The sequence below is a fragment of the Schistocerca nitens genome, chromosome 2, assembly GCF_023898315.1.
Source record: "Schistocerca nitens isolate TAMUIC-IGC-003100 chromosome 2, iqSchNite1.1, whole genome shotgun sequence".
NCBI classification, from domain to species: domain Eukaryota; kingdom Metazoa; phylum Arthropoda; class Insecta; order Orthoptera; family Acrididae; genus Schistocerca; species Schistocerca nitens.
In genome coordinates, this window is record NC_064615.1 from 759,468,683 (window position 1) to 759,487,690 (window position 19,008).

General features: G+C 38.9%; 1 protein-coding gene across 3 annotated transcripts in view; it reads right to left on the reverse strand.

The window, feature by feature from the left end:
* Positions 1-430: 430 nt before the first annotated feature.
* LOC126236985 (sodium-dependent phosphate transporter 1) overlaps positions 431-19,008 on the reverse strand; it is a 302,978-nt gene continuing 284,400 nt past the window's right edge. For all 3 annotated transcript variants that reach the window (XM_049946708.1, XM_049946709.1, XM_049946706.1), the window contains 6 exons: positions 15,910-16,039; positions 7,589-7,647; positions 7,363-7,505; positions 2,124-2,309; positions 887-1,039; positions 431-776 (listed from right to left, as the gene is read on the reverse strand). In XM_049946708.1, coding sequence (XP_049802665.1) covers positions 686-776; positions 887-1,039; positions 2,124-2,309; positions 7,363-7,505; positions 7,589-7,647; positions 15,910-16,039 — 762 coding nt within the window. In that variant the 3' untranslated portion in view covers positions 431-685. The remainder of the gene's footprint in view (positions 777-886; positions 1,040-2,123; positions 2,310-7,362; positions 7,506-7,588; positions 7,648-15,909; positions 16,040-19,008) is intronic.

Sequence of the window (19,008 nt, forward strand, 5' to 3'; positions counted from 1 at the left end):
CAACACACACATATAAACTATACACGTTTTAGAAATCAAATACTATTATCAGTTATACTATTTAATCACAGCTTAGCTTTTTCTGCCTCCCTTTAAACCAGTACAGTATGGTAAAAACATGTAGCACCGTTTAACATCTGGCCTATCTCAATGTATTTCTCTTATAGCTGAAACTGAACATCTCATTGACAAAAGATAAAGAAAACTTCAACAAATGACAAACATTTCACAAGCAGGTCTCCCTTCCACCTTCAATCCTCCCCCGAATCCACACCATCATTGTTTCTTGGCAGTTAGTCAACACAGAGACATAGCACTATCATTCAGAATACAATCTCAAACTAAATCTCTCTTCCATACATATACTTTCAGTAGACAATTACTGAAATGATTGGAAAATTACAGAATTTCCTTCATTATATCTGTGCACTTTAATTTAAAGCAAATGAAATAGTAATAATTTATTTGAGACATAACAGCTCTCAGTGATCAGTTTCACCTGTTTCACATTACAATGGGCACAAATATTACTTTATTAACATTGACACCAGCTGGCAGTTTGGCAACAGCTTTACACTAGGGTTCACATCATTTCTCCCCTTCTTTCTCCTAACAGTTAGTTCTAAACATTTAATTTTAAGTACTGGCATAAGTATGGTATTTGTACTGTTTGTTGTTCTCAGCATCACAGTGCAACTTGCTGTAGTATCCACATGAATGCAGCACTGAGGCCTGCTGCAACTGGCACTGTGAAAACCCACGCATAAATGATATTCCTGCAAAACAAAGAACAACTTCAGACATTGGAAACCTTTATGAAATGTTTATGGAATGATAGAAGTGTATTATAGTAACAACTAAATACTGACAATAAGTACATACATACCTAAAAAGTTTCCAGTCCACACCACTTTTGTCTGAACTAAACCAGCCAACAAATACAACTGAACCCACTTTACAATGTGTTGTACTAATGGGAAGACCTATCTTTGATGCCAAGAGTACCGTAAAGGCTGCACCAATCTCAATTGAAAATCCCCTGCAAATGTATTAAAAAGAACTCAAACATCTCTACATAGAAAGATGAATACACTGAATCTAGATATAAATTGTTATTAAACAAAACACAATTTCTCTCTCTCTCTCTCTCTCTCTCTCTCTCTCTCTCTCTCTCTCTCTTTTACTATCCACAGAAAATAAATATTTTGGTAACATCACAGAATATACCAATGGGTTGTTTTCATTATTTTGATCTGGCAGAATTTCATTTGCAAGACAATAAATGGCTTTCTGTGTAGAGAATGTTTTACAACAGCAAAATTGAGAAGTAATTATACTGTGAGAAGCATGTTACTGTAGATCATTTTCTAAATTTATTATAATGAGTAGACAGAAATTAGACATTTAATTTGGAGTGATTTACTAAAGTTTATATTTGCAGATGAGCCACTACTGTATATTTAAGTCCATCACTAAATTCCCTGAGCCACTGAAAGATTGCTCAAGGTCATCATGTCCAGTTGTCACAAGATTTTAAAACTCTGACATGGTCAAATTAGTATCACAAGGAGAACTACTGCTTTGTAGCCAGCTAATGACTTTTTATTCACATTAAGAACAACATTTTGAAATTAATATCTGCTTGTGTACAGGGTATGCTTGGAGTAAATCCGGTGTACCTGTATTTGTTTATTAACAGGTACAATATTTGCTTTCAGGTGAGAGGATGCGACACCTAAATTTGGTGGCCATCAATTTCAGCATGTCATTTCTGCCACAGCAGTTGCATGGGAAGTCAGTTTTTGTCTTCTCTTATTCTCAACATCTGCTACCCTCTCAAGAGACAGTGTCTTCTCCTTTACCAACCCTTCCATACTAATTCTCCTTTCCTCTCTGAGGAAGGAACACACACACATTCGAAAGCTAAGAATTTTGGCTCTTGAAGGTAATCATTGGCCAGCCATTTTACTTCACCATAATGTAACACAAACAATACCTCCATTAAATAGAAGCCACTAAAAGGTATTTTACTACATATATATTCAGAATAGATATAAAAATGACTGAAATAATACGAAATCATTACAAGCACTTGTGAAGAATAGTCTAGTAATAGCACTTACGTTGAGGCAGTTATTTTTGTCAGATCTTCACCGATTGTCTGAATGACACGGCGCCCCCACAACCACAGACCAACTGAGATACCCAGTCCACCATAAAACAAGATGAAAAGAGGTGTCTCAGATTCTTGGGCCACTGATCCCTCCTTGAAGATCAGCCACAGGGCGATTAAAGGCCCAATAGCATTACTGTAATAAAAATTCTGCTTAGTTCAGACATATGGTATAAAGAGCATGGTTATAATTATGTCAGCATTTTGTAACTTTAATTTGTCAAATTCTTAACATAACTATTGCAAAAGCTGCACAGTGAAAAGTAACAGCTACTTGTCAATAATGGAATGTAATGATCTTTCTTCCCTAACTCATCTCCATATTCCATCTTTAATAAGAATCTTCAGAAATGGAATATTGAAAGATATGTAGGGAGAATCAAAATTCATGCGCTCTGATGCCACTGCACGGTTCCTCGCAAGCTAATAGACCACAAACATCTAGCAAAATTTCATCCCATGTATATTTTCTGTAGAAAATGACTATCAAAGGAAGGCAGTTTGGCAATTTTGTTATCAAACACTTAACAAGTATCTTAATTCAACTCTGCGTGGCTGTGCTGCACAATTCTCACACTCTAGATTTCAGCTCAAGTGTAATTTTATTTTCTAATTTTAGACTATGAGGTACACTATCTTGCTTCTTAACAAGGATCCCATAATTACAGCAGATTTTAAACAAAATAAATGTAATTATTTAATAGCTACATAGAAATAAGAAATCAATTTCTCTGTGCTGTTCACACAGTCACTTCGTCCACATGTATAATTTTGCATTATTTCAGCAACTACATTTAGACCCAGTTGCCATTATAACCTCCTATCATTGTTTCTATCAATTAGTACTAACTATCCTGTCTACCATATTCCTGTCCATTGTATTTCTTTAGTAAGTCCAGTAAGGTAGCAATCTGCTTCACAGATAATTACTACTCGATGAAGTGAACTTGTAAACTGGGCTTAGTGAGAAGCACCTTGGTCATATGACTAGGCATAATCATGTTCCAATTCAATGTAGCAAGCATTGTTACCTCACAATGTAACTGTGAAAAATTATCACAAAAAATGATTGTGAAAAATACTCTCATGGGATGTCATTACAGCCTGCTGCTAATGTTAATTTCAGTGACAACGAGAACAGAAAGTTCAACATATTGACAAGTTGAAGTAAAGTGAACAGTGTGCAATTTATTGCAAGAGAGACACAACATCTAATGGAGCATCAAATATTTTAGCACACAATTTCTGCAATATTATGCAATATATATGTCATTACAGCCTGCTGCTAATGTTAATTTCAGTGACAACGAGAACAAAAAGTTCAACATATTGACAAGTTGAAGTAAAGTGAACAGTGTGCAATTTATTGCAAGAGAGACACAACATCTAATGGAGCATCAAATATTTTAGCACACAATTTCTGCAATATTATGAATTACAGAAAGGAAACCACCTTTGTCAAAACTTTACAGATCTGGACTTTCATGCTAGCAGGGAAACTCTGAGAAAAACTGTTCAATCTACGATATCTGATTGTAAAAGGTGTACGAATGAAAATGTCATCATACGTGGGCAAAAGAACATACTTCCAAAAAGACCATAGTAAATTAGATTTTTTTTTATGAAAAATGAAGCATAATGACTCATGTTGCCAGTTACTTTTCACACCCACTGCAAAGTAGTAGTGTCCAACAAGTATTGTCAAACATTGTTCTGAATGCAGAATTTCATTTCATGGTCATCTCTCCTCTATGACTACAACAGGAGAACTTTGGACTATCATACAGATATGGAAAGAAAGAAAAAGAGAGAGAGAGAGAGAGAGAGAGAGAGAGAGAGAGAGAGAGAGAGAGAGAGTCAAAAATATAGACAAGGAAAGCCGAACTCCTGGCATTAATTAAGAGGCACCAACCTCTTCTTTTTATTCCACTGGCAAAGTTCTGCAAGAAAACAGTTCCCTGTCTATGCTGCTACACCATCTACACCTATGTCCTATATAACTGGTCCAGAATCTTGCAACCAAAAAGATCAGTAGTTGTAATACATAAAGCATCTCTCTGTTTAACCAAAACATATAATGGCTGATGTTTTTGCTGCTAATAAATATACATTATGTGTCATCTGGGCTCATGCAACCCTTTCGACGTAACACTATTTGACATGCACATTGATTTCGCTGCCCTTATTTTTAATTAGCTTTTCAGTTGACCTCAATGATGAGTGGATCACCTTCTAGACTTTTCAAACAGATAAAAAACTGAAGTGGTTGCATGGGAAAAAAACAGGATCTCGGCATTACTAGCCAAAAACACTAATCATTAACTAGACCACATGGTCATTTTGTTATTCCTGCTTTGTCAATAGCTTTTACTCTTATGATAGAAAAATTTAAAGGTTGTGTGGTGCCATGCCAAAAATGTGTGATGACTACTGGAGGAGAGAGACTCTGATGGATGAGGAAACAAACTATAATAAAATCAGTCAACATAGATTCACACTAAGAGTCAACATTCTCATCCATGACAAACAGCAGATGATGTATCAATAAACACCACTGTGAATAACAGGAACCTCGTCAGGGAAGGTAACTTTCAGATGCTGTCAGCAAAGTTCCACGAACAGCTAAGTGAGAAATAATGCAAATTCTGTTTCTGTACTTGTTACACATGGGCACTTCATTCAGTGGCACATTAGACAGTTAGTGCGTGGCACCACTCCACTTGGAAGTGTACTGGATAAGTGAAGTTTTACTTTTAATTTTAGAATGTGGGATACAGTATCTAGTTTCTTAATCAGTATATTGCCTTTAAAATTTTGCGTAGTGCTATTCCACCCAACTGTTGCCAGACCAGCTATCTGATCAAAGCTGTTACGCATTCCTCACAAACAATTTTCCTGATATGTTAGAAGATACTTCACTTCATGTTTGGCAGTGGCTGTGGTTCCAGCATGATGAAGCAGCTGCACATTTTTATAGAAATGTACAATAGTACATCAGCAGAGCCTTTCCTGGAATATTAATCAATTGTGGACGTTCAATTTTAGACCTCTGCATTTGCTTTGTCTTAATCCCTGAGATTTCCTCCTGTGGGTATACTTGAAGCAGCACATTTGTTCTATTTTGCACATCAAACTGGAGGCACTAGTAGGAGGCAACCATGCTACTCTTGTAACTGTGGATGCAGCTATGCTGCAAAGAGTTCAGAGAAGCATGGTCCAGCGAGTCACTAAATTTTAGGAGATACGGGCAGGTTACTTTGAGCCTCTGCTCTGAATGCCATGTATGTTTCCTGAAGACATGCTACCACTGATAACGTATTTAAAATATTACAGCAGGCTGTTTTTACTGACTGTAGGACATATGTTTAAACGCCTCCACACTGATAAGTTTTGTAGTTACTACTCCACTATGACAGGTAATTTATCTTTAACTTGTTACTGGTCTTCATGAATATTTTCAACATGTCAAACTGCCAATTCATTAATAAAAATTTAGTTGTATGATATGTATTGTTTGAGAAAAGTGTACATCAAAGCATTATTGGGCACAACAAAATTATAAAAGAATTACATCTTGACCTAGAATACAACTTTACTCACGTATTCTAATGCAAAACTGTCCAAATCACTAACTGGCGAGCACGACTACCCAGTACTAAATCAAGATATTGTATTGATCATAAATAGACTTACAGTTTGCCTTTCTGTTATGTCCATTTTATACCAAAAGCATGCATAAGATGAAAGTTTGTTACAGATCTTTTTGTACTGCTAGCATAAGGATGGACATGCACTGTGGCAACAGAGAGCACAAATTTTGGTTCACATTGTATATTAAATAAGGCATGTGACATCCATACTACATCTGGAAACTACATCAACAATTACCTACCACTGACTGTAACTTGTTATAGTCTCTTTTTTAAAATAAGCTATGAATCTACACCTTATACAATTGGTATAAGGGTCACTGATTTCATTAGAATACTGTTTTTCTAGTTTTATTGTTTGCTTGTAGGATCATTGCCAAAGAGAGAGAATGTACATACTGCCTAATGAGAATTTACTACAATACTACTATTACTTTTATGAGCAGCCTGTATGGTATTCTTACTACTATTATTTTGTTTCGCACTGTCATATGTATTGCAGTATTTCTGAATATCAGATGAATGTGGAGTCTTGACATAGTTTGTTTTCTCATTCTATGTGCCAAATCCACGGTGCAGTAAGAATGGTGTAACATGGTTCAAATGTAACACATATCCTCCATTAGACACTGTACGGCGGGTGTAATATATGCTATGGACACTCCTCCCCACCCCCTGTCTCTCTCTCTCTCTCTCTCTCTCTCTCTCTCTATTATTCATGTATTTTTCTGCCTTTATTTCAGTTCAGTTGAGACTATTATCTCTCTTATTTCATTCCAGAACTTTTAAAGATATCTGAAATTTGCACCTGTAATAGCATGCATGTTTAAGTTGTCAACTTTTCATTCTTCTCCAACATTTTGCCAGTCAGTTTATACTTTACTTAAAGGTACCTAGTATTGTTAAACACTGGTCTTGTATTGTTAAACACTAGTCTTGGACTGAAAGGAGGGTTGTTATATCTACTGAAGGGTTGCTTGTTTTCAATCTTATGTGATTTGATTAGAATTGACTTGTCGCACCTCTGTTTAGCATTCCTGTAGAACTTTCACAACTACTACAAAAACCACGAGCCATACCTACCCACTGCATTTCAGCTCACTTCCCATCTCCTGCGAGATGGATGAATGCTTGCATTTAAGAAAGTTTTTTTATTATTAAAGATGATAAAATGTTTTCGCTATGCTTCGGCCAAGTTGTTGGTGCACAGTATTATTTCATAAGTCATGCTTGCCTAATGACACATATAATTTGAAGAAGAATGTAAAAATTGACATATTATTCCAATTAATCAGTCCCCTTTAAACTATTGTATTACACTGCATTACCAGAAGTTTAAAATAAGTGTACAATACTAGAGGAAAGGAGACCTCCGTATGACAGATCTCTAAATCCAGCTGTTTGAGTGAAATTAGGTAATATTAGATATGGGCAGATTTTCTGTGGAAACATTTAGTCAACTGTGAAATTTAATCTTTTTTGTCTGTCGTGCTATTTCTGAACTAATCTACAATTAACATTTAAATTTCACTATTGTACCTAACATCATTCCCTCCATGAGCAAATGAACCAAATGAAGCTGTGAGTATCTGAAGAAATGCAAACAGTTTAGCTGCTTCAGGTGGATCATCTTTTGATTGAATTATTTGTGTTTCTGGTGCAACACTCTCAGGATCAAGTTTCTGTAATCAAAAAGGTTATTGGTTATAAGTAATTTTTCAAGAGACACTAAAAGCAAGAAAATTAATTTTCACCAGTAGCTTACCATTTGTTCTGGTGTCTTTTCTTTGATTAAAGGAACTGCACTGCTGTTGGGAGAAAGACCTGGAACAATAAAAATACTTGGTTGCAACAAACCTGTTACATATGAGTAATCTGTACTCAACTTCATCTACATCTACATCTACATCTACATTCATACTCCGCAAGCCACTCGACGGTGTGTGGCGGAGGGTACCCTGAGTACCTCTATCGGTTCTCCCTTCTATTCCAGTCTCGTATTGTTCGTGGAAAGAAGGATTGTCGGTACGCTTCTGTGTGGGCTCTAATCTCTCTGATTTTATCCTCATGGTCTCTTCACGAGATATACGTAGGAGGGAGCAATATACTGCTTGACTCTTCGGTGAAGGTATGTTCTCGAAACATTAACAAAAGCCTGTACCAAGCTACTGAGCGTCTCTCCCAGTCTTCCACTGGAGTTTATCTATCATCTCCGTAACACTTTCGCGATTACTAAATGATCCTGTAACGAAGCACGCTGCTCTCCGTTGGATCTTCTCTATCTCTTCTATCAACCCTACCTGGTCCGGATCCCAAACTGCCGAGCATTATTCAAGCAGTGGGCGAACAAGCGTACTATAACCTACTTCCTTTGTTTTCGGATTGCATTTCCTTAGGATTCTTCCAATGAATCTCAATCTGGCATCTGCTTTACCGGCGATCAACTTTATATGATCATTCCATTTTAAATCACTCCTAATGCGTACTCCCAGATAAATTATGGAATTAATTGCTTCCAGTTGCTGACCTGCTATTTTGTAGCTACATGATAAGGGATCTATCTTTCTATGTATTTGCAGCACATTACACTTGTCTACATTGAGATTCAATTGCCATTCCCTGCACCATGCGTCAATTCGCTGCAGATCCTCCTGCATTTCAGTACGATTTTCCATTGTTACAACCTCTCGATACACCACAGCATCATCTGCAAAAATCCTCAGTGAACTTCCGATGTCATCCACAAGGTCATTTATGTATATTGTGAATAGCAACGGTCCTATGACACTCCCCTGCGGCACACCTGAAATCTCTCTTACTTCGGAAGACTTCTCTCCATTGAGAATGACATGCTGCGTTCTGTTATCTAGGAACTCTTCAATCCAATCACACAATTGGTCTGATAGTCCATATGCTCTTACTTTGTTCATTAAACGACTGTGGGGAACTGTATCGAACGCCTTGCGGAAGTCAAGAAACACGGCATCTACCTTCAGTGAAGGCGTGTCATATGGACAAAACAATTACATGTTGCTAAGCTATAGTTGTGGCAATACATTTTAAGTCCAGAAGTGTTTTGCACAGGTGATAGAAATACCACAAAGGCAGATGAAAGTGATCAAAAACACGCGCACACACACACACACACACACACACACACACACACACACACACACACACACACACAAAATTTCACAACAAGCCAGAAGAGTATCTGCAAGAGAACAAAGTTAAAGTGAGCATGTTGCAATCATGAGGTGTTCGAGTTGACCCTTAATGATTTTTTTCTCTCTCTCAGATCCTGTACCAAAAAATAATTTTTTATTAATGAAAGATGTTCCATAGCATGACATCACATGTAGACATAAAAAGAGGGCTTTTAAAGCTCAAAATAATGAGTTACAAAATTTTGAAGATTAGCAATAATAAAATCCTGAGTATACTCGTGCACTGGACTTTGACTAAAATATCCCAAAACTTGAATTCACGTTTTAGTTACTGTGTAGACCATGTATTTCACAACAGTTATCCGTAAACATAAATCTTGGAGGAGATGGCTGAACCACAGCGGATGTATTTATCTCACACCATGGCATGCATTTCCCATTCAACTGACTAACTGCCATCACTTTCAGTCTATAATGAAACAACATCACATTCTTCACTTTCTCAGCTGCTAAATTCAGTGTAAAGCTCAAGATCACTATAGTAATCCTGTTTTGAAAGCATTGCCTAAACAACAACACAGGTCTGAAAGCGTGCATTTTCTTGTTGCTTATCCACACTTGTACACAGTAAAGATGATATCTAACGGCAACCACTTCAACTAAAACACGACAGTCAGGCTACACATGTAGCACCAGATGCTCTCTAGTGGCCGAACACCTATCTATCAGGGTTAGAGGTCTCTTCATAAGTTGCTTGGTTACATTCAGGGTTTTAAGTTTCTGTCAAAATAAAAAATGATAACAACAAGATGACTTGGGGTGTTATGCTAAGAGGTTAATTTTGCATGATTCTGAATGAAAACATGCTTTTTGAATAACAGATAGTATGATAAGAGAAAAGGGCTGTGACTGAGGACATCCCATCAGTTTATATCACCATATTACTTTTGTGTAACTGATCTGTTATGAGACACCTACTGTCAACAAATCACAGTTGTGAGTAGATAGTGAGATCTTTCACCTCACCACTTCTTGAGGCTGGAGGAAAATAAGCTTGTAACGTAACAAAGTGAGAATTCAAATGTAAATTACATAATCCCTCCGTAGTTAAGAACTTTCTCTTTCTTAAAGATGTGAACAGTACATACACACTGTGTACGGGCAGACGCCAAGCCGAAGAGACACACCAGAAGTGGTAACGGCGGCGGCGGCAGCAGCAGCAGCAGGAGGAGTAACAGCAGCAGCAGCAGCAACAGCAACAGTTGTCTGACAGTAATCTAGTTTAGTTTCTGTGTAGGCTAGTGGTTAGCAAAGAACTCTAAGTTTCTGTTTTTGCATAAAACTTGGTGCCTATCTTTGCATAAGGTTCCTTCCTAGTGTAATTTTCCAGCAACCAGAAGCTCCTCGTCATGCCACTAAGTTTAAATCTCATGGTGGTAAATGGCATATAGTATAGATCAGTGCATTCTATTTTGCATACTTATCTTATGCAGTAGCTTTTGAGTAAGCAGAGTTTCTAGTAACAGTTAATTGTAGACAAACCCACTTCAGCAGAGAAATTTATTTCTGTTAAGAGCTTGCCATCTCAGGATATAGTGACAAATCTGCAGAGCAGTTTTTAGTGTTTCTTTATTCTTTGCATTATATTTTGTGTACATTCCAAACTGAATAGCACCATTTGAGATCTTAGATCTATTTCTTACACACTGTGATATGGCTAGGGTCTGTACCTGTTGGAAGCAGACACAGGAAGAATTGGTTGCTGTTCATAAACAGCTGGAAGCTGCTTTGGCTACTGTCAACATGCTCCTCACTAATGCTTAAAGTTGTGGTGACATCAGGGACCTGGTGACCTCAACACCTTTGGTGCCATTGGAATCCCCTGGTGACCAGGCAACATCAGACCAGTCCATCCTCACTCGAGAGTGAGTGGAAGACATTTGTGGGTTTGTGTGCCAGTGGCGGAAAGCAAAAGATGGAGTAGGTCGCGGGGCTGGCTCTCGCACCTCAGCAATTGGTACGAGGTGCTACCCAGTGTTGTTGATAACTCTGAGCCAGCGCGGGATGCCTCCTGTCGGACCAGCGGCTGATTTTCCCACTCAATCTGGACATGTGCAAGGAGGGGTATGCTTGTTATTGGGAGCTCCAGTGTTAGGCAAGTGATGGAACCCATCAGGGAAATAGCAGGCAAGGCAGGAAAGAATGCCTATGTGCACTCAGTATCTTTGCTGGGGGATCTTGTCAGTGATATGAAGGAGGCCCTGGTGGTGGCTATCGAGTGCCCTCTGTGCAACCGGCTGCCTATAGTGGCATATGTCGGCATCAATGATGCCTGCCATTTGCGTTCTGAGGGCATCCTCAGCTCCTTTCAGCAAATGGCCGATTTGCTGAAGGCAAGAAACATTGCACATGGGGTTCAGGCCAAGCTGTTTATTTGTAGCATCTTACCCAGAGTTGATTGTGCTCCTCTGGTTTGGAGCAGAGTGGACGTTCTAAACCGGAAGCTCAGACAACTCTGCGATTGTATCTGATGCAAATTTCTTGACCTCTACTATCAGGTGCAGAATTGTAGGGTTCCCCTTAATAAGTCAGGCATGCACTACACGCAGGAAGCAGCTACTAGGGTAGTGGAGTATATGTGACATGCACATGGGGCTTTTTAGGTTAGAGAAAGCCTCCCTTGGGATCAAAGACTATTTGCATGATAAATTAGCCACAGTGTCCTCATAGAATGTTTGTTGTCACAGATCAGAGATAGAAAAGATTAATACAATTTTAGTAAACTGCAGGAGCATCCAAGGAAAGCTCACAGAATTAGTTTCACTTACTGGATGTTTTAATGCACAGATAGTATTAGGAACAGCAAGATGGTTGAAACTGGACATTGTGATATCGAAATGCTAAGTTCAGGTCAGAATTTTTATCATAACGATAGGTTAGTGACCAATGGTGGTGGAATGTTTATTGCAGGAAAGAATTCAATAAAATCTAGTGAGGTTATCACGAATTCCAATTTGAATTAATCTGCATGAAGTTAAGTATCAAAAACCAGTCTAAAATGGTAATTGGATGCTTTTATAGACCACTTTGGTCAGGGGCTCTAGTGGTAGAGTGTCATGCTATCAAAACTGGTGCCAGAGAGAGGGATTCTTGTGAAATTGTTCTGGATGTCTAGTCCAAAAAGTACTTTGGGCAGATAGAGTAACAACTCTTGAGGGTAAAGTCTTAGACACACCGACAACAGACAGACCTGAACTTATCAAATCAGTTAATGTAGAGGAAGATCAGGCATTGTAAGGCTGTGACAGCACCTATGACAGTGGATCTTAAAAGAATGTCGAGCACTGATTGAAGATATTTTGCTTAGCAAGAGTGACACAATACAAATTTCAGAGTTCTGAGCAGTCAGCATCAAATACTCAGTGATGAGGATGAAGATGTGGAAAACAAATGGAAAACATTCAAAGGCATCAGGCAATATGCCTTAGACAAGTATGTTACTAATAAGATACTAAGGAATGGGAAATACCCATCATGGTTTAAGAGCTGTGTTAGAAAACTGCTATGTAAACAAAACTTCATCTCAAATTCAAGAGAAGTAAAAACCTAACTGACAAACAAAAGCTGAACAAATAAAAAATGAGCATGAGAAGAGCAACAAGAGATGCGTTCAATGACTTTGAAAGTAAAATTTTGCCAATCGATCTGAGTAAAAGCCCTAAGAGGTTTTGGTCATTTGAAAATCAGGAACTGGGTCAAAATTATCTGTTCATTCACTCAGCAACCATAATGGCACCAAAATGGAAGATAACAAACAGATGGCCAAAATACTGAATTAGGTCTACCAAAATTGTTTCACAGTGGAAGATCATAACACAGTCCCTCCTTTCAATCATTGTACGAATTTCGAGATGACAGATGTTGAGATAGCCAATTCTGGAATAGGTAAACTATAATTGCTTAGTAGTGGAAAGGTGTCAGGACCAGATGAGATACCTATAAGATTCTACACTACTGGAAGAAGAAATGCAGATGATAAACGGGTATTCATTGGACAAATATATTATACTACAACTGACCTGCGATTACATTTTGACACAATTTGAGTGTGTAGATCCTGAGAAATCAGTACCCAGAACAACCACCTCTGGCCGTAATAACGGCCGTGATACACCTGGGCATTGAGTCAAACAGAGCTTGGATGGCGTGCACAGGTACAGCTGCCCATGCAACTTCAACATGATACCACAGCTCATCAAGAGTAGTGACTGGCGTATTGTGACGAACCAGTTGCTCGACCACCACTGACCTGACGTTTTCAATTGGTGAGATATCTGGAGAATGTGCTGGCCAGGGCAGCAGTCTAACATTTTCTGTATCCAGAAAGGCCCGTACAGGATCTGCAACATGTGGTCATGCATTATCCGGCTGAAATGTAGGGTTTCGCAGGGATCGAATGAGGGGTAGAGCCACGGGTCATAACACATCTGAAATGTAACGTCCACTGTTCAAAGTGCCGTCAATGCGAACAAGAGATGACCAAGATGTTTAACCAATGGCACCCCATACCATCAAGCCGGGTGATACGCCAGTATGGCGATGACGAATACATGCTTCCAATGTGCGTTCACCGTGATGTCGCCAAACATGGATGTGAGCATCGTGACGCTGTAAACAGAACCTGGATTCACCCGAAAAAATGACGTTTGCCATTTGTGCACCCAGGTTCGTCGTTGAGTACACCATCGCAGGCGCTCCTGTCTGTGACACAGCGTCAAGGGTACCCGCAGCCATGGTCTCCGAGCTGATAGTCCATGCTGCTGTAAACATCGTCCAACTGCTTGTGCAGATGGTTGTTGTCGTGCAAACGTCCCCATCTGTTGACTCAGGAATTGAGACGTGGCTGCACAATCCATTACAGCCATGCGGATAAGATGCCTGTCATCTCGACTGCTAGTGATACGAGGCTGTTGGGATCCAGCACGGCGTTCCGTATTACCCTCCTGAACCCACCGATTCCATATTCTGCTAACAGTCACTGGATCTCGACCAACGCAAGCAGCAATGTCGCCATACGATAAACCACAATTGCGATAGGCTACAATCCGACCTTTATCAAAGTCGGAAACGTGATGTTACGCATTTCTCCTCCTTACACGAGGCATCACAACAGCGTTTCACCATGCAACTCCGGTCAACTGCTGTTTGTGTGTGAGAAATCGGTTGGAAGCTTTCCTCATGTCAGCACGTTGTAGGTGTCGCCACCGGTGCCAACTTTGTGTGAATGCTCTGTTAAAGCTAATCATTTGCATATCACAGCATCTTCCTGTCAGTTAAATTTCGCGTCTGTAGCACGTCATTTTCGTGGTGTAGCAATTTTAATGGCCAGTAGTGTATGAAGATTACGTGAAAGAACTTGCTCCCCTTCTAGCAGTAATTTATCGTAGAGCACCTGAGCAATGAAGGGTACTTAGCGACTGGAGGAAAGTGCAGCTCATTCCCATTTTTAAGAAGGGCTTAAGGACAAATGCACATAATCATAGACCTATATTGTTGACATCAACCCATTGTAGAATTATGGGACAGGTTTTATGATCAACAATTATGATGTTTTTGGAGAATGAAAACCACCTCTACAGAAATCAATATGGATTCCACAGATAGAGATCCTGCAAAACTCTACTTTCTCTGTTTCTCCAAGAGATCCACAGCGCCATAGACAATGGAGCTTAGGTTGAGGCTGTATTCCTTGAATCCAGGAATGCCTTTTACACTGTCCTGCACTGCTGTTTAATGAAAAAAATATGAGCTTTTCAAGTATTGGAGCAAACTTGCGACTAGCTTCAAGACTTCCTTGCAGACAGAACTCAACATGTCGCTCTTAATGGAACAAAATTGACAGATGAAAAAGTTATTTCCGGAGTAGTACAAGGAAGTGTGATAGAACCTTTACTGTTTACAATATATATAAATGATCTAGTAGAAAGCATAGGGTGCTCTTTAACACTATTTGCAGATGATATCATTGTCTGTAACAAAGAAGCAATGCCAGAAGATAGTAATAATTGCAGAATGACCTCCAGAGAATTGATGAATGGTCAGGCTCTGGCAGTTGACCCTGAATCTAAATAAATTTAACATATTGCGCATACATAGGAAAAGAAATCAACTACTGTACAACAACAATATTTATGACAAACCACTTGGAAACAGTACCTACTGTAATATATGTAGGAGTAACTATCCTGAATGACCTGACGTGGAATGACCTGAAGTGGAATGACCACACAAAACAAATATCGGGAAAAGCAGATGCCAGATTCAGATTCATAGTAAGAATCTTAAGGAAATTTAACTCATCCACAAAGGTAGTGGCTTAAGAAGTTCATGTCCGGCCGGTTTTTGAGTATTGTTCATTTACCTGGGATCCCCACCAGGCAGGGCTGACAGGAGAGAGAGAGAGAGAGAGAGAGAGAGAGAGAGAGAGAGAGAGAGAGAGAGAAAAGATCCAACGCAGAGCGGCACATTTCGTCATGAGATCATTTAGCCAGCGCAAGACGATTATGGAATCCTCAACAAACTCCCTTGGCAGACGTTATAAGAAATGTCCATCACGAAGATGATTTACTTTTTAAATTTTGGGAGAGTACCTCCCGGGAAGAGTTGGACAATGTACTACTCCCCCTCCACCACAACATACATCTTGCATAATGACCACAATGAGAAAATTCAAGAAATTAGAATGAATACAGAGGCGTACAGACAATCTTTCTTCCTGCAAATATGCAAATGGAACAGGGCTGGAGGTCTCAGTTAGTGGCACGAAAAGTACCCGCTGCCACACACTATTAGGGGGCTTCAGAGTATGATTTGGAAGTAGGTATACATCTCACTGACATACACTAAATGCATTACTTACCAAAAGCTGGTGTAACTTGGCCACTAGCTGGTAAAACTGATTCTGGATGAAGTTGCTGGTGCTGTGTGGGAACAATGGCTGCAATAGTACTCCCATTTGCTGGTGTCAGTGTAGCAATCTCCATATTATCCTGCGGGGAAAAAAGGAAAAAACCGTATGTTTTCAGTCAAAGTAGACACACAAAGTGTTATTCAAGATACTGAAAAGATCATATAACCGGAGTGAGAAATGTTCATGTGGCATACAACTGTCTTGAAGTGGAAATGCATTATTTTTATGGCTAGTAGTTTTTACACTTCTGTAAAACACCTGCTTTATGATAAATTTACATTGTGTTGAAGTTCCGTAACAATAAGAGAAGAACTGGGTCCAGTTCAAAATCAATGACATTGGAATATCAGACAAGCCAACACCATGTTTTCCTGAAATATAACTACCATTTTACCTGAATAGCTATCAGTAAGTTAATTGAGAACTGAAACGAGAGATGAATTAAGGGACCCCCATGTCAGATTCAATGACCCACTGCTACTTCTTGTTTATCAGTCTCACAGATACAGTTTCCAACTCTCATTTTACAACTAGAATTCAATTTTGATCTTATTGGCATCCATGTGTGAAAAATTTTTTATTCTGTACTTGAATCAAATTCCATATACTCTGTCAGGAATGAAATTAACTAACATCATGTTGAATGAAATTAACTATCATCATGTTAATACACACCACCTACACCTACACCTACAAGCCCCTGTAATCACTAGTTACAAACAATAATGGTATGCAACTAGGACCCTCCTTATTTATACAACTGATAGTTTTGCTGGATATAAAACATATTCTGATTTCGACAGTAACGTAATGCCATGTTTCAAATGGTATTGTGGTACAATTTGATTGTCACACTCTAATGTCATACCACTGAGCAGCAACCTACCAATAGCTTCACTCAACATTGTTTGCTGATTCATCAAATGCTACTACTAAAGTATCTTGACTTCTTACAGCACCTGTGATTGCATATTGAACCAATTATGACAGGCCACATCAAAAGAATTGGGTATCCATCAATTATTTGTCTTGAACAATCAAAAGTTCTGCAAGCAAGTTAATATACGACACGACTGTTTGCAAAACACCCCCGTCGCCTTCAGATGGCACATATATTACATTTCCACACAACAATGAGTGGCTGACGCCATTATACGTGCTTCATTAATCATATTTTCAGCTGATCAGAAGACAATGAGACACCCACCACAGCACTCCAAATCTGTGGGATACTGTGCCATCAGTGACTACACAGCAACAGCTAGTATCTGCAAATAACAGATCAGCCATCACGTTCAGAAGGCAAAATATGTAGTACTGCTGACAGTCACACAAAAATAAGGAAACACTTCGGAAACATGTGCTTGAACATAAATGTGGATGTCAGTTAAGCCTGCAGTTTGTTCTGTTTTATTTGACCACGAATAACACCTGTGTAGTGTCCTCGGTATGCTGCTGTGCAGTTGTGAGAGCATAGGTAGGAGCTAAGTGAATTCAAATATAGGCAAATTGTTGGTACTCGTATGATGGGTGCCTCTTAATCAAGGTAACTTGACGCAATTGGTGGTTCAGGAGAAACCATACTTAAGACTTACAACACACACAGGGTGAGCGGAACATCAGCCATTAAGTCACAACAACAATGGTCATTGAAGAGAATTGTGATAAAAAAATGAGAGAACGACAGGTGCAAATGTCACTGCAGAAAGGAATATCACACAAATGAACTCTGTCAGCACCAAAACTACATGATAGAAGCTCCATAAGCAGGGTGAGCTGGAATTTCAAAACCCCTAATCAGTGACGCAAATACCCAAAACACAAAAACGTGGCACTGAAACCATAAACACGGCAGGCTTTCGGTGACGATCTGGGCAACCTTACGATATTTGATGGGCTCGCTCTGCAAGGTGACATTACTGCTAAGGATTATGTGACCATTGTGGGTGATCACGTCCATCCCATGGTACAATGTTTGTTCCCCAGTGGAGATACTGTGTTCGAAGATGAAACACCCCTATTCACATTGCTCGCATTGTCCAGGACTGGTTTTGTTTGTACAAGAATGAATTGTCAGATTTGCCCTGGCCGCAACAATGACAAGGTCTCAATATTGTAGTGACTTTGTGGTCTACTGTAGAGAGAAGTGTGCACGATAACTATCCATGTTCATCATTGGTACCTGAACATGCCACTATTTTCAAGGAGAATGATATAAATTCCCTTGAGAATCGTATAGGATCAGTATTTATCTATTCTGAGATGGCTTGAAGCTGTTCTCAACATCAACAGGTTTCCTGCACCATATTAGGCATAGTAATGTGTCGTGTTTTTGGTGTTTCCATATTTTGTCTTCCCCCTGCCATATAAAAACTAGATTAGCACCCACTGCTTCAATCACACAGACTGCATGGCTTGCAGAGATTTCTTTTTGTGTATTTGTTTAATTGAATTTTTATTTTGTTCAAAAATTGCAATGCGTAAGCTTTTCATGCTAGTTAAGGCCATATAAGCATGGTCTTTTCTGAATGTACTTCTGACCAAAAAGCAATTCTGGTATCTGGAGTCCAAAGTTTTTGTTAATCATGCCGTTTGCATTCTTGTGGAGATATTTCCATAGCAACTTTAATCCCCTGAAAGTATTTCTTTGTATCAAACTGAGAAGTGAAATACCAATTTTCATAAATGTAGCTTTAAAAGTTTTTTAATATATCAAAAGTTTTCATATCCTATTGCATTCCCTTAGGGTCAAAATTCAGTAAACACTGAAACAGACATTTTCTTTCTAATTTATTTCTAACCAAGAAGTCAAATACCTGTCATCATTGTGACACAGCCTTAAAAGCCCTTTAGTAGTTGTTTAGTAATTACTTATCTTCAAAACACTTTCACCCACTATTTTACCCCCTTAGGGGTCTAGTTTCCAAAAATGCTGAAACACATATTTTTTATATTCTGGCCGATAAACCAAATACCAGTTTTTGTAGTTCTAGTTCAAAATTCCCTTAATAATGACATACTTTCAAAAAGGCTTGTATCCCCTATTTC